The 15,941-nt window shown below is 44.4% G+C and overlaps 1 protein-coding gene across 1 annotated transcript in view; it reads left to right on the forward strand.

The window, feature by feature from the left end:
• Positions 1-15,941, forward strand: part of ABCA4 (ATP binding cassette subfamily A member 4) — a 151,933-nt gene that overhangs the window by 125,795 nt on the left and 10,197 nt on the right. The window contains exons 37-41 of the mRNA XM_036768201.1: positions 1,777-1,906; positions 7,776-7,896; positions 11,334-11,396; positions 12,945-13,051; positions 14,611-14,752. Of these exons, the coding sequence (XP_036624096.1) occupies positions 1,777-1,906; positions 7,776-7,896; positions 11,334-11,396; positions 12,945-13,051; positions 14,611-14,752 (563 nt within the window). The remainder of the gene's footprint in view (positions 1-1,776; positions 1,907-7,775; positions 7,897-11,333; positions 11,397-12,944; positions 13,052-14,610; positions 14,753-15,941) is intronic.

Below are 15,941 nucleotides of genomic sequence, written 5' to 3' on the forward strand. Positions count from 1 at the left end.
AAAGAAATGAGGAGTCATGGGAGGGAATGGGGACCAGCCACTGGCCTTCTCCATGTGATTTAACATTGAAGACCCAGAGGGAAAAGCAAAACAACCATTTTTTACCATCTTCTGTCACCAAGAGCCCGACAATCAATCAGCATTTATTAAGCTCCTACTATGTGCTAGGCACTAACACTCTCGTGAGTTGGGTCTGGTCTGATGAAGGCAATAAAAATGACCCTAAATAGCGTTTGTTGAGGTATTGAGGGTGTGTCGTTCCCCAGAGTTTGAAGTCTCCAGTCTTTGGACTACTTGCTTTGCACGGAGCCCCAGAAATGGGCAGGATCCCCAAGGTCTTGTCTAACTCACTTCTGGAGGACCCCATGGGTTTTAGTTGGAAGAGTTAAATTTGAGTTCAATCCAGGAAGTATTTATTAAGCACTTACTGTGTGCAAAGTAGCTGGGGGTTGTGATCAAGGACCTTGGAGTCAGAGAAGCCTGGGTTTAAGACTGCTTCTGACACATACTGGTTGTATGGTCCTCGGTAAGACCTTTAACTTCTCCGTAACTGGGGCAGCGGTATTACAAGATGACAAGCTGCAGAGAAGTTGCCAATCTGCTTTGGCAAAGGGAGGGAGCTTCCTCGCTGGGAGTTCCTAACGATGACAAAATCACAGGTGAATGTGATGGAATACACTGTGTTGTAAGAAAGGATGAGCAGGTCTATTTTAGAAAAATGTGGAAAGACTTGCGTGAGATAATGAAGAGTGAAATGAGCAGAATCAAGAAAACATTGTATACAGTAACAGCAATATTGTTCAAAGAATGACGACCAACCTATTCTGAGTCAGCTACCAAGGACCTCTGAAGGAAGATGCTATCCACCTCCAGAAAAAGGATTGATATATAGAAGTATGTGTAGTATGGTTGTGTGTATGTGTGTGTGTGTGGGTGTGTGTGGGTGTGTGTGTGTGAGAGAGAGAGAGAGAGAGAGAGAGAGAGAGAGAGAGAGAGAGAGAGAAATGATGGCCTTCTCCACTGCTGGTGGTGGGGACGGAAGGAAGGAGACAGGAACTTAAAATGTAACAAAAAATAAATTAAAATTTTCAAAACTACAGGTCAAGACCATTCCCAACCCCTTCCCCCCACCTTCAGTCTTCACCTCAAAAAAAGTATAAGGTACATTGGAGATACAAAAATAAAATGAAAAACAGACCTTGGCCTCAAAGAGCTTCTATCCTACTTAAATTAATAATCCTAAAACACCGGTCTGACCATGTCACTCCTCTGCTCGAATAGCGTCGATGTTTTCCATTGCCTGTAGGATAAACTAGAGTCTCTTCTGGTGTTTAAAGCCCTTCACAATCTAACCCTGTCTTTCCAGATTGAGTAGGCATCACTCCCCGCTTGCGCACTCCACCAGCCAGTCACCCTATTATTTCCTGTACAAACATTCCCTAGCTGGTCTCGGTGCCTTCCTGCATGTGTCTGTCCCCCATGCCTGGAAACCTCTTGACTTGGCACCCCCAGCTCCCTTCAAGCCTCAGCTCCAGAGGCCCTTCCTGTTTCCCTGAAAGGAAGGTGCTCCATCCCACCCATTCTCGATGACTTTGTATTTATTTTTAAATGTAGTTTTCATTTACATGTTTGTGTACACGTAGTTTCCCCCAGCAGAATGAAAGCTTTTTGAGGAAAAACATGATGGGCACATTGTAGATATTGAATAAATGCCTGTTGAGTTAAATTGAAGCCATAACTCATGTTGGTCTTTTCCCTCCCTGCTTCTTTTCATAGGTGAGGAACATTTTTCAGATCCTTTCCAGTGGAACATGATTGGGAAGAACCTGGTTGCCATGGCAGTGGAAGGAGGGGTCTACTTCATTCTAAACCTGCTCCTCCAGCACCACTTCTTCCTCACCAGATGGTACTTGATTGAGAAAGGGAAGGGGGTGGGGATGTAGGCTCTGTGGGCTTGGTCTCCCACTGAGGGGTCTCTCTCTTCCTACCTTCCATTTCCATTCATGTTAGCTGTGATTAAAGTAAAGCCTCCTTCCTTCTGACGAACAGGGTTGGAGGGGGTAGGGCTGGGAAACAGAGGGGCTAGTGTACTGATCGACTCCACATCAATCCTCTTTCCACTATTCAGTTCGATTCTACAAGCAGGCTTCTTGAGTTTCCATGATTCCACGCTGCTGCCTCTGTCTACCTCAGAGAATCTGTGTGTGTTGCTGACAGAAAAATCCCTGAGCAAGCAATGAGGAGGAGATAGAGGGGCCTTGGGAGAGAGGAAGAACACATGATGATGACTTCTGGCCTCCCTTAGCTGCCAAAATGCTTGCACCTGCTAGTTCAGGTTTCTTAACCAGCCAGAGGTCTCTCCTCCAAGACATATGGTCCAGCTCCCAAGTCCTCCCTGGGATATGTCTTATTGTAATGTTAGCATTTTGGGGTCCAGCAGAGTAATATTCATGCTTAATCAGGCTTCCATTTATTAAATGCTAAGAAGACATAAGAAATTCCCAGGGAGGAAACTCTACCAACTCGGATTGGCAGCTATTCTGAAAAGCATGGTTTTAAGAGTTGCCTCGGGGCATGGAGGAGCAGTTTGCCCAGGGTCACACAGCTAGCTAGAAAGGAGACTTGAACCCCCAGCATCCTGACTCCGAAGTCCTCTCTCCATCCATTCAGCCAGATTATCATTACATACATGTATCTGGATTGAGATTTCACTGCACTACTTTCTCGGGTGTTTCATCCTTTAAAGGGAGTTTTTGAGGTGGCAGAGCCAAGATGGTGGCTGGTAAGCAGGGACTAGCGTGAGCTCCCTACCGAGTCCCTCCAAAAACCTATAAAAAATGGCTCTGAACCAATTCTAGAACGGCAGAACCCACAAAACAGCAGAGGGAAGCAGGGCTCCAGCCCAGGACAGCCTGGATGGTCTCTGGGTGAGGTCTATCCCACACGGAGCTGGGAGCTGGGAGCTGGGAGCTAGGAGCTGGGAGCTGGGAATGGAGTGGAGCAGAGCCCAGCCTGAGCGGTATGGACCAAGAAGACCAGCAACTGGGCAGAGCATGCCCTAGCGCCCTAAATCAGTGAGCTGCGGCAGTTACCGGACCTTTCAACCCACAAACACCAAAGACTGCGGAGAAAGTTAGTGGGAAAAGCTGCAGGAGTAGAAGGAGTTCGAGGTTCAGCTTCCAGCCCCGGGGGCAGCGGAGGTGGGGCAGCTACAGCTGTTGTTGCTTCCGGCTCCAGGCCCACCTGGTGGGAGGAATTAAGTGGCGGATCAGAGCAGGGGTGCGCAGCCTGCTGAAGATCTAAGCCCAGTCCGGGTTGGGGATTTTTGGGGAAGGAGCAGTCCTGGTGGGGCAGAGCCCCAAACGTGGAACATAGAACTCGCTAGTCTACAAGCAGTCATACCCCACTGAAAAACTCAAAGGTCAAGTTAGTTGGCTGGGAATATGGTTAGGCAGTGAAAACGCACCGAGATTCAGTCTCAGACTTTGCATTCTTTCTTTGGTGACAAAGAAGACCAAAACATACAGCCTAAAGAAGTCAATAAAGTGCAAGAGCCTACACCAAAAGCCTCCAAGAAAAACATGAACTGGTCCCACGCCATGGAAGAGCTTAAAAAGGATTTGGAAAAGCAAGTTAGAGAAGTAGAGGAAAAATTGGGAAGAGAAATGAGAAGGATGCAAGAAAACCATGAAAAACAAGTCAATGACTTGCTAAAGGAGACCAAAAAAAATACTGAAAAACACACTGAAGAAAACAACACCTTAAAAAACAGACTAACTCAAATGGCAAAAGAGCTCCAAAAAGCCAATGAGGAGAAGAATGCCTTGAAAGGCAGAATTAGCCAAATGGAAAAGGAGGTCCAAAAGACCACTGAAGAAAATACTACTTTAAAAATTAGATTGGAGCAAGTGGAAGCTAGTGACTTTATGAGAAATCAAGATATTATAAAACAGAACCAAAGGAATGAAAAAGTGGAAGACAATGTGAAATATCTCCTTGGAAAAACCACTGACCTGGAAAATAGATCCAGGAGAGGTAATTTAAAAATAATTGGACTACCTGAAAGCCATGATCAAAAAAAGAGCCTAGCTATCATCTTTCAAGAAATTATCAAGGAGAACTGCCCTGATATTCTAGAGCCACAGGGCAAAATAGAAATTGAAAGAATCCATCGATGGCCTCCTCAAATAGATCCCAAAAAGACATCTCCCAGGAATATTGTTGCCAAATTCCAGAGCTCCCAGATCAAGGAGAAAATACTGCAAGCAGCCAGAAAGAAACAATTTGAGTATTGTGGAAACCCAATCAGAATAACCCAAGATCTGGCAGCCTCTACATTAAGAGATCGAAGGGCTTGGAATACTATATTCCGGAGGTCAATGGAGCTAGGATTAAAACCTAGAATCACCTACCCAGAAAAACTGAGTATCATGCTTCAAGGCAAAATATGGATTTTCAATAAAATAGAGGACTTTCAAGCTTTCTCAGTGAAAAGACCAGAACTGAATAGAAAATTTGACTTTCAAACACAAGAATCAAGAGAAGCATGAAAAGGTAATCAAGAAAAAGAACAAGAAAAAGAAATTGCAAGGGACTTACTAAAGGTGAACTGTTTTGTTGACATTCCTACATGGAAAGATGACAAGTATGATTCATGAGACCTCAGTATTAGGGTAGCTGAAGGGAATATGCATACATATATGTTTATGTATATCTATGGGTGAATGTGTATGTATGTATATATCTATGTGTGTGTGTGTGTGTGTGTATATATATATATATATATATATATATATATATATATATAGAGAGAGAGAGAGAGAGAGAGAGAGAGAGAGAGGGAGAGAGCAGACACAGGGTAAGTTGAAGATGAAGGGAAGATATCTAAAAGAAATAAAATCAAATTAAGGGATGAGAGAGGAACATACTGAGAGAGGGAGATAAGGAGAGATAGAATGGGATGGATTATCTCCCATAAAGGTGGCAAGAGGAAGCAATTCTGTGGGAGGAGGGGAGAGGGCGGATGAGGGGGGAATGAGTGAACATTGCTCTCATCAGATTTGGCCTAAGGAGGGAATACCATACATACCCAATTGGGAATCTTACCCCACAGGAAAGAAGAGGGAAGAAGATAAAAAAAATGGGGGGGATGATGGAGGGGAGGGCAGATGGGGGTGGAGGTAGTCAAAAACAAACACTTTGGAAAGGGGACAGGGTCAAGGGAGAAAATTCAATAAAGGGGGATGGGTTGGGAAGGAGCAAAATATAGTTAGTCTTTCACAACATGAGTATTGTGGAAGGGTTATACATAATGATACACATGTGGCCTATGTTGAATTGATTGACTTCTTAGGGAGGGTGGGTGGGAGGGGAAGAGGGGAGAGAGTTTGGAACTCAAAGTTTTAAAAACAGATGTTCAAAAACAAACAAAAATGTTTTTGCATGCAACTAGAAAATAAGATACACAGGCAATGGGGCGTAGAAATTTATCTTGCCCTACAAGAAAGGAAGGGAAAAGGGAATGGGAGGGGAGTGGGGTGACAGAGGGGAGCGCTGACTGGGGAACAGGGCAACCAGAATATATGCCATCTTGGAGTGGGGGGGAGGGTAGAAATGGGGAGAAAATTTGTAATTCAAACTCTTGTGAAAATCAATGCTGAAAACTAAATATGTTAAATAAATTTTAAAAAATTTAAAAAAAAATAAAGGGGTTTTTAATCTATGGTGATTCATTAGTTACTGTAGCCCCCCTCCCCCCCTCCCCAAAGTGGTCTTGTGGTTCAAATGAAATAACGGATGCAAAGTTCCTTTGAAAATGATGATACTGATGGAGTGTAGTGCTGTTATTTGGGTTGAGGGGGAAGGGGTGTAAGTAAAGAAAACATGAACAAAAAGTGGAGACAGGAGTGCCCCAGGGATGATCATCGACCAACGAATAGGCTACAATTTAGAGTTGGAAGAGAATTTAGGGTTCTTCTAGTCTTGCTCCATTTTACAGATGAGGAAAATGAGACCATGTGACTTGTTTAAGGTTGCACATCTGAGATGCGAACACAGGTTCTCCAACAACACATCTAGTTTTCTTTCTATCACACCATACAATCTGGCCGGAGTGAAGGGTTCATGCAAGAGAGTAGTGGAGTCAGGACGTCCTGAGTTCAAATTCAACTTCAGACACTAGGCAAGTCACTTAACATCTGTTTGCCTCAGTTTCCTCAATTGTAAAATGGAGGATGATAAGCACAATGGATAGAGCACTGGGCTTGGAATCAGGAAGACTCATCTTCCTGAGTTCAAATCTGGCCTCATGCACTTATTAGCTTTGTGACCGCAGCCAAATCACTTAACCCTATTTGCCTCAGTTTCCTCGTCTGTGCAACGAGCTGGAGAAGGAGATGGCAAACCACTTAAAACCTCAAAATGGAGTCACCAAGAGTTGGACGCGACTGAAACAACTCAACAACAAATAGCACCTGCCTCCTAGGGTTGTCGTCAGGATTAAATGAGAAATATTTGTAAAGTGCTTGGCTGCAATGCCTAGCACAGAGCAGGTGTTTGAGAAATGTTTTTTTTCCCCTTCCTTCCTAATGTAGGTTAAGAAAAGCCAATTGGTGCCAGATTGCGGCAAACCTTTATCTCTAGGCTGAATTTTGGGTTCAATTCTGTAGACAATTAAGTAGACATTGAGGGTTCTTAAGCAACACCTTGCACCCGGCGCACTGCTGTGCACATGGTAGAAACTTCATTCATATATTCAAAAAGCATTTATTAAGTGCTGGTCACTCATTATACAAAGCTATCCCTGCCACCAAAGTGCTTATATTCTATTAGGAATAATAAGGAGACTGCGACATGTACACAGATGAATACATACAAAATATATATAAATTGAATGAATCATCAGGGGAGAAATATGATGAAAGTAGCATTTAGGAAGATTAATGTGGCAGTGATATGAAAGATGGATTAGGAAGAGGGGAAGCAGAGACACCAGTTAGGAGCCTGGTTCAATAATTCGGGCGTGTTTTAGGATTGTAGATTTAGAACTGAAAGGGACCTTGGAGACCATCGAGTCCATCTAGGAGTTCTTAACCTTTCTGTGTTAGGGACCCCTTTGGCAGTCTGGTGAAACCTTTGGACCCCTTTTCAGAGTTATGTTTTTAAATGTATAAAATAAAATTTATAGGACTTCAAAGGAAACCAATTAGATTAAAACACAGTTATCAAAATGGTTTTTTAAAAGACAGACCCTGAACTAAGAGCCTCCAAGCTCCTTCAGCCTCCTCATTTCATAGATGAGGAAACCGAGGCCCAGAGAAACAAAATGAGTTGTTTAGGGTCACACAGAAAATGATGGGGTCAGGATCCAAATTTGGGTCTTTTGATGTGAAATCCAACTCTTCCCACTGCACCATACTGCTTGCAGTGGTGAGGGTCTGGGATGCTAAGGGACAAATGTGAAGCATTGTTACAAAGGATTCCAGGTTGAATGTCTTACTCAAATAGAAACGAGACCACTAAACCACACAGAAGGATGTCTGGGACTGCATATCGATCTAGAAAACCACAGATCAACATGTTCTAGGTTCTATTGTATTTTTATTTATTTTGTTAAATATTTCCCAGTTACATTTTAGCCTGGTTCCCTGTACAGGGGAGGATGCCCCTTCTTGTCCCCGTGTCTAAAATGAAGGGGTTAGGAGAGGATCTCCGGCCTTTTCTGGCTCTAAATCTGTGTTCCTGCAATAATCTGTCTAATTGTCTGGTTCCTCTAGGATTGCTGAGCCTGCTAAGCAACCTATCACTGATGAAGACGATGATGTGGCTGAAGAAAGACAAAGAATTCTTAGTGGAGGCAATAAAACTGATATCTTGAGGCTACATGAGCTCACCAAGGTGAGAAGGCTTCATACCAAATGAGTTTTTACATGTTTGCTCTGTGCAGTGGGCACGAGGCTCTAATTTACTCTCTTTCTGTAGAGCAGCCATATATTCAGTCGTAACTAGCAATTTTTGCACCTGGGGCAACAGGGATCAGAGAAAACCAGGGGAAGGGTTGATTCACCTGGGAAGGAACTACAGGAGGAGGGAGCGTGCCCTTGGGGAATGCTGACAAGTCTAAAAAGGCAGGAAGACTACCCAAGAATGGGGCCAGGCCAGGGAGGAAGCATCACAGTGCTGTCCGATCTACATTTCTCACCCTGACGAACCATCCTGATGACACCAGCTTGGTTTTATTTCTAGATTTGCGTGTGTGTATATAAACACATGTACATACATATACATATATGTATATGTATTTCTGTGTTTGCATGTGTGTGTATTTTTTAGGTTTTCTTTTATTCTGAATTTAACAAACATGAAGTAAAATTAACATTTCCATGTTAGATTATTGAACAGGATAGGATTGTACATGAAACTGATACACACACGTATAGTATATGCATATACACACACACACACTTTATTTTAGAAAAAAAATTAACTGAACAAATGAATTATGCCTCTTAATTTAACAGTTGACATCTATATTACTCATTTCTCATGGGCATCCACTTTCAGCTCTCATTCTTTTCATTCCTCATTCAACATAGCAGAGCCCTAGTCTCTTGCTCTAATTCAAATACCAGGCCACCTTTAGCCTTTTAATCTCCTCGTGGCCTTGGGGGTCCCAGGAATACAAGCTTCTCCTGGGATCACTTACACCCCCCACCAAGTTCTACCGTAATTTCTCAGGAGCTCCTAGACGGACTTATTTTCTTTCCAGAGTAGATTTTGCTTATTAATGCTCACTAGCCTCTTCAACCCCTAATGCTACTCTCTGTTTTAATGATGATTGCTGCCTCTTGTATAGTTGAAGACTGTCAAAAGGTTTTCCCCTTTCTTTAACTGGTTTTAGATTTTGTGGTCAAAGATATTGCTGGAAATAAGTGTGTTTGCAGTCCTTTTTGTTGTAAGGGAATTTGTTGAAATGACCTGAGAGTGGTACTGCCCAGTGCTTATCTTGACATAGTGAGATCACCTGTCAAAGTCAGTCTTTGAGTTCTTAGAGGCAGGTATGCTTTGGGTCTTTCTGGTTTCCATCTTGGAACCAAAGAGAATAAGATGGCTGTCTTGACTTACATGTTTGGTAAATAAAGTAGATTCTGGTGAAGCAGTAGACAGGACCCGAATAATCGGGATCAGAAAGGCCGGATGGCATAGTGGACTTCAAGCAAAGAAGGCCCAAGTTCAACTCCTATCTTAGACATTTATTAAGCATCTCTTGGCCTGGTTTCTAATCAGCAAAGTGAGAGTGCTGGACTGGATAAGTCCAGCCTTCTAAGTCCCTTCTAGCTTCAAATCTATGTTATAGTGACCTCCCTGAAGAGGAGACTTGTGAGAGATCATGGAGAGATGGAAGTTAGTAGAAAGCAAACAGGAGAGAGAGAGAGAGAGAGAGAGAGAGAGAGAGAGAGAGAGAGAGAGAGAGAGAGAGAATGAGATTGGAGGGAGAGAGAGAGAAACTTGGAAGAAATTACTGGCCCAAAGGTCACAGATGAGTAAGTACCTACGATTGCTGTGACTTCAGCCCTGTATTCAGTTTGTTGATTCAATTAAACAAATACTTTTGTGCACCTACTATGTGCAAAGCCTATCCTAGGTCTATGATTACAAAAACAAAAAAGAATCCCTTCCCTCAAGGAGCTTATATGCCACTGAGGAGAGTCAGCGCATACATGGATAAGTAAATGTAAAATAGTATGAGGAAGGAAAGAACATTAACAAATTAGGGGATCTGGGAATGTTTCATGAAATTGGTTCTTAATCTTTTTTGTGTCGTGGAGGCAGTTTGGTAAGGCTGATGACCCCAAGACACCTGGGCTGAGCCTTGAAGGAAGTTGAGGAATCTGAGAGGCAGAAATCATTAAAGGCCTAGAGAATGGCCTATGCAAACAAATACATAGAGATAGAAGATGGAATTCTGAGTTCAGGGACTTATTGCTGATGGTCCAACTTATTTCAAGAGAACGCATGAAGATAATATGAAATAAGGCCGGGAAAGTTGGTTAGAGCAAGATTCTGAAGGCCTTGAATGCCAGGCTAAGGAATTTTCCCCCCTAAAAGCACTAGTCAGGGTTCTCCAACAGCAGTCCCATAGTCAAACCTGTGCCAAGGCAGTCTTTTTGCTATGTGGAGAATGGATTGGACCAAGGTGAACCTGGAAGCAGAGAAACCAATTGGGAGGCTATTGTACTAGTCCAAGTGAGAGGTAATGAGGACTGAACTTAAGTGTTGGCAGAGTGAATGGAAAGAAGGGGGTGCATGCCAAGGGAGAAATGATAGGCTTAGCAGCTGATTGGTCACAGAGACTGTGGAAAAGGGAAAAACAGATGACTCCAAGGTTGAGAGCCCAGGGAACTAAAAGCATGGTGGCACCCAAACAGATGAAAGGAAGCTTAGGAAAGGCGACATAGATGGTGTTTCTTCCCAAAGACTAGAAGCACCCACCTTGAGGGTAAGGACTGTATCCCAGCACCAAGCACAGTACTTGGCACATTGAAGCACAAGCACAAGAAATGCTTCAGTTTTGACATATTTGAGAGTCTCACGCCAACAGGGACATCCAGCTGGAACTGTCCAGCAATTAAAGATGTGAGACTGGAATTTAGGTATAGAGATGTGGAAGTTATTTGCAGGGAAATGATATTGCAGGGAATTGAATATGTGGGAACAGATGAGCTCATCAAGGAAGAAAGTGTAGAGCAAGGAGAAAAGAGAGCCGCCACCCCTAATTCTCTCAGTTTGGCTGAGGGCTGGGATTTAGGAGTGGTGGGAGGGTGTAAAATGATATATATGTTGTTTATTTCCAATGGATTATAAGCACCTTGAGAGTTAAGGATTGTTTTGTTTTGTTTTTCTTAGGGAAAGTGGCATGGCTAGATTTTTGGTAATAAATCAGGATTAAGACTATAGATTCAGTCTATAGATTTGGACTATAGATTTAGGTAGCTGGGCAGTCCCTTGGATAGCATCTAATCCACCCCACTCTCCATTTCACAAGTGAGGCCTAGACAGAGTAAGTGATTTGCTCAAGGTTGCACAGGCAAGTTGAACCAGGCCTTCTGGCTCCAAATCCAGTGTTCTTTCCACTGCCCCATGATATTAGAACCTCGGGCATCTCTTTGTGGTTAGAAACACTCCCTAAACACCCACTTCATCCTCGGAGTGTCAGAGTTTTCATTAAGATGCTGAATATTTTGGCCAGCCTTCTACCCTGGGGTACCAGGAGCACTAGGCCGTCCACCACAATAATAAGAGTAACTTTTCATGGTTTGTCTTTTTCCCCTCAGATTTACTCAGGCACCACAAGCCCAGCCGTGGACAGACTGTGTGTTGGTGTTCGCCCTGGAGAGGTCTGTATATATCAGGCTTTGTGTAGAGAGGGAGAGTGAAAGTGAGTTCAGTTCAGGAAGCCAGACCCATCAAAAAAGCCGGGCTGAGACCTTGAAATACTACGAACTCACTGCACCACCTCCCTGAGACCTCTGTGTTGGGGAAGGGGTTGCCTGAGCTGTATCTTGAAGGAATTCTAAAAGGCAGAGATGAGGAGGGATGCATTCTGGGTATGGGAATGACCAATCCAAAGACACAGAGATAGGAAATGGAGTACTGCAAATGAGGAACAGAAAGAAGTCCAGTTCTGCTGGGCCATAAAATGTGGGAAGGGAAATATTGTATAATGAAGCAGGAAAGATAGATTAGGGCTAGGCGGTGAAGCGCCATAAAATCCAAGTGGAGGAATTCCTATTTTATCCTCGAGGCCACAGGGAGCCCTGAGGTTTATTAGCTTGGATTTGGAGTTTTGGGGAGTGAGTGACCTCTACCCATATTTCAGTCAGCAAACACTGACTGCAAAAATCTGTTATGGGTAGGAGGAAGAGATGGAGGAAAGGAAAAGGGAACTGGCTAGAAACTGACTTGTAGCAATTGAAGCAAGCTGGGGAAATGTCTTTGGATCCAAAGTTTTTTATTTTATTTTTTGTTATTTTCACTTATTTGCAAAGCTGCTGGGCCCATCATAGGAGGTTGTAGATGGTTCCATACCTGAAACAAATTTGACCTAATTTCAAGGGACCTACAATGCATAGAAGTCTGGCATGTAGGTCACCCTGACACCACCCTCTGATTAGAGAGGGTTAGGGACAAAGTCAATCCTGGTTTTCCTTTCTTTGTATCCCTGGCCTAGCACAAAGCCTGGCACTTAGTAAGTACTTAAATGCCTGTTGATGGAATACCTTTGGGTAGATAATAACAATAATGGTAACTGACATATTTATAGCAGAGCTTGCAAAGCACTTTTCGCACTTTATTAGACCAGGCAGACATTTGTGTTGTATGGTTTAAACAGCAAAGAAAAATCCTTCTGGTCCATATATCATCTATAGCACAGGCCTGTCAGACTGTTTGAATCATTGCTTTTAGTCATTTGAGTTAAGAGATTGAAAATTCCAGCAAAAAATGGAAATCTGCAAGCCATTATCAGTCATTAACACTTTAGCCAGAATTAGGTTATCAGTTTAGCTATCAGAGAACAGGATTCTGTGTGGATGGGACATAGAATAGGAGAAAGGGAATGGTTCTGAACATTGAATGCTGCACTTTGGGGCTCAGATGGGGAGCCCCAGTAAAGGGATAATGGCAGAAAAGGGGCATATTGAGGACTCTGGGCTTTGAGCCTGAGATGAGCTATAAGAAGAGAGGAAAAGAACGCACCCCAACTCTCAGAAGAAGGAGAATACTGGAAGCCAAGGTCTTGTTTCACAGTTTGGTCTAGGGTCAGCCGTGATTAAGGAGATTGTAAATATTCATATTAGACCATCAGCGTAGACCTGCAGCTGGCAGAAGAGAGAGAATAAAGAAACATTCTTTCTAGTCCAGCTCTTCACCTTCTTCCGTTTCAGTGTTTTGGTCTCCTGGGAGTGAATGGTGCTGGCAAGACAACCACATTCAAGATGCTCACTGGGGACATCACAGTGACCTCAGGAGATGCCACCGTGGCAGGGAAGAGGTGAGTGCCTTGCTTTGTGGCCCGGGGCCCTGGCTCCCTGTGTGTGTGTTGTAAACACTGGTCCTCGGCCACACCAAAGTAGGCCATCTTAGGGAAGCCATTATGAGTGTCCTCTACCAGGCAAACGCCATATCCACCATTATCAGGCCCAGAGAGAGTAAGTGAGCAAAGTGATGCAGGGACTAAGTTAGCAGGCTCAGGATTTGAGCCGTCCCCTCTGATTCTAGAGTCCATATGCCAGGCATTAGGCTATAGCTGCCTCTCTTATGTTCTCTGCTAATGATTAAGGGTAAGAAAATCCATTTCCATCTGCAGTCATCTGGTTTCTCTACCTACTTCTTGGATGTCTAGAATATGTGAAAGCTCCCAGTTCATTCTCTGAAGGATTTTCTTCCTTTCGTAATTCATACGTGTTTTTAGTCAGAGACTCGAAGCCTCAGGTGGCTCTTTTAATGGCGGGAACCTCAGGAGGGGAGCTGTCACGCTTTCTCCCCTTGGAGCACTGATGTGAGGGGGCTCACTACCTTGACACCTTCTCCCCAGTACGGGCTGGGCGCCACCCCACAAAGGGGCCTAGTGCTGACACAGTCCTCTCCCCGGATGAGGAGATGGTGGCCCCCGTACTCTGTCCTGGTCAGTAAGGCCTCCTCTAGAGCCTCCCCTTCCATTCCGGGCACTGCATTTCGGGAAGGGTATGGAGAAGCCGGAGAGTATCGGGGGAAGCTGTCCAGGACGGTGACCGAGGGTATTTAGCCTGAGCATTGGGGGCAGGGGTGGTGGGGGTGGTAATGAGGGCTGCCGTCAAGGACTGGAAGGACCTGGAAGCATCTGAGGGTTTGATGATCTTAAGGGTTTGCAGGCCGCTTTACATCCTGGGAAGTGCGTGCTATTATGATGTCCATTTCACTGATGAGGACACTGAGGCAGAGGTCAACTGACTTGCCTGAGGTCACACAGCTAGTAAGTGTATGAGGTCAGATTTGAATTCAGGGCTTCCTGACTCCAGATCCTGGGCTCTATCCATCGCACCCCCTAGCTGCCTGACTGCCTAGACTTACTCTGTTTGGCCCCTGAGTGTAGAACGAGGAGCAATGGGGAGGAGGTACAAAGAGGCAGATGGATGTCAGGCAGAATGTGCTAACGATCAGGGCTGTCCCAAAGTGGAGCAGCTTGCCCCAAGAGGAGGTGGGTTTCTCCTACATGGAGGCCTTCAAGCCAAGCATGGTGACTTCTGGACCATGCTTTAGTAGGGATTGCTTTGGAGCATGGGCTGGACTAGATGGCCCCTGAGGGGTCTTCCAACTCTCAAATTCTGTGATTCTGTGCAGTGTGTCGAGTTCAAAGTTCTGAATTTCTGGAGTTAATTTAGTTTCTAACCAGGGCTCCCCCTCCTTGATTTCTAAAACTGGGCAGACATTCCTAGCACTTGGGCAAAGGGAGGAAGGAGGCAGCTTGTCTTTGCTCAGGTGTCCTCTCCAGATGCTTAAGAGGGGTCCCCCCGCCCAGCCCTCCGATCCCCTTACTGTTTCTGCAGCTAAAGCTTCCTCTTTTTTTTGCAGTATTTTAACCCAAATTTCTGAAGTCCACCAAAATATGGGCTATTGCCCTCAGTTTGATGCTATCGACGACCTGCTCACGGGCCGAGAACATCTGTACCTCTATGCCCGTCTCCGAGGTGTTCCAACGGATGATATCAAGAGGGTAAAATATGGCTCATGATTGATGCTCTGGGGAAATGAAGCCCAAATCCAGGACTGTGGTCTTTTGTCCAGGACAGGGCAGGGCAGAGTGGGGATTGGGCTCTGACAGGCTTCTTCATTCATCAACTGAGTTAACATGGGTAAAGTCCTTTGAAAACTTTAAAGCCCTATATAAATGCCAGGTGCTATTGCCCCTGCTGCTGCTGCTCACTCTGACCTTACCTCCTCAAGCCCAGAAGCTGCCAGTTTATGCCCACAGGCTCTGGTCACCAAGTAGTCACCAATGGGACCAGAAGTTAGGTTTGGTTATTTAAGCGCAACAGGATTAAGGCCTTTTATTTCTGTCATCGGACCAGACAGGAGTCTTGAGTCCAGCATGATTTCTTGTCTTCATAAAACTGGAGGATCTTTCCCTGGATGTAATACCCAGCAGCAGGCCCACATCCCCCGCAACCTCCTGAGTAATCTGCAATCCTCAGCCAAGAGCCTCCATGTCCCGACTTTAGGCCTTTTCTCTGGCTGTCCCCCATGCCTTGAACGCCTTCCCTCCTCATCGCCATATCCTGGCTTCCTTCAAATCCCAGCTAAAAGCCCACCTTCTCCAGGAAGCCTTCTTCCTTTTCCTCTGTTGATTATTTCTGGTTTAGTCTGCGTGTAGCTTGTTTGTACGTAGTGCTGTGTTTGTTGTCTCTCCTATTAGACTGTGAGCTCCTTGAGGGCAGGGACTGTCTTTTGCCTTTTTTTGTATCCTAATGTTTAGCACAGTGCCTGGCATACAACAGGCACTTACTAAATGCTTGTTAACTTAATAAATACCTGTTGATGAATAAATGGCATAAGCTGAAGAACAAAGTGAAAGAGGGAAACCAACATGAGCACATTCCTTCAGTTTGTGGTCTTTAGGTTTCCCCTGATACTCTGGGGGATGTGAAGGCAAGGAAGGAAGGGCACTGCAAATTATTTCAAATATCTGGCAAGGTGGGGAAGAAATTGAATACCTTGTTATTTTGGGTTAGGATCACGTTTGGCTTCTTTGTCTTAGTTGATTTTGTTTACTTGATCCCCCCAATGTGGCTGATAATAATTCCTTCTCCGTCCGCTGTCCCACCCCCAATACTTTGTACTAACTTGATATACAGGTGTCCCAAAAGTCTTAAAGCACTTTTATACCATTAAAGCTTCAAACCGCA

Source organism: Trichosurus vulpecula, chromosome 7, assembly GCF_011100635.1.
Source record: "Trichosurus vulpecula isolate mTriVul1 chromosome 7, mTriVul1.pri, whole genome shotgun sequence".
NCBI lineage: Eukaryota > Metazoa > Chordata > Mammalia > Diprotodontia > Phalangeridae > Trichosurus > Trichosurus vulpecula.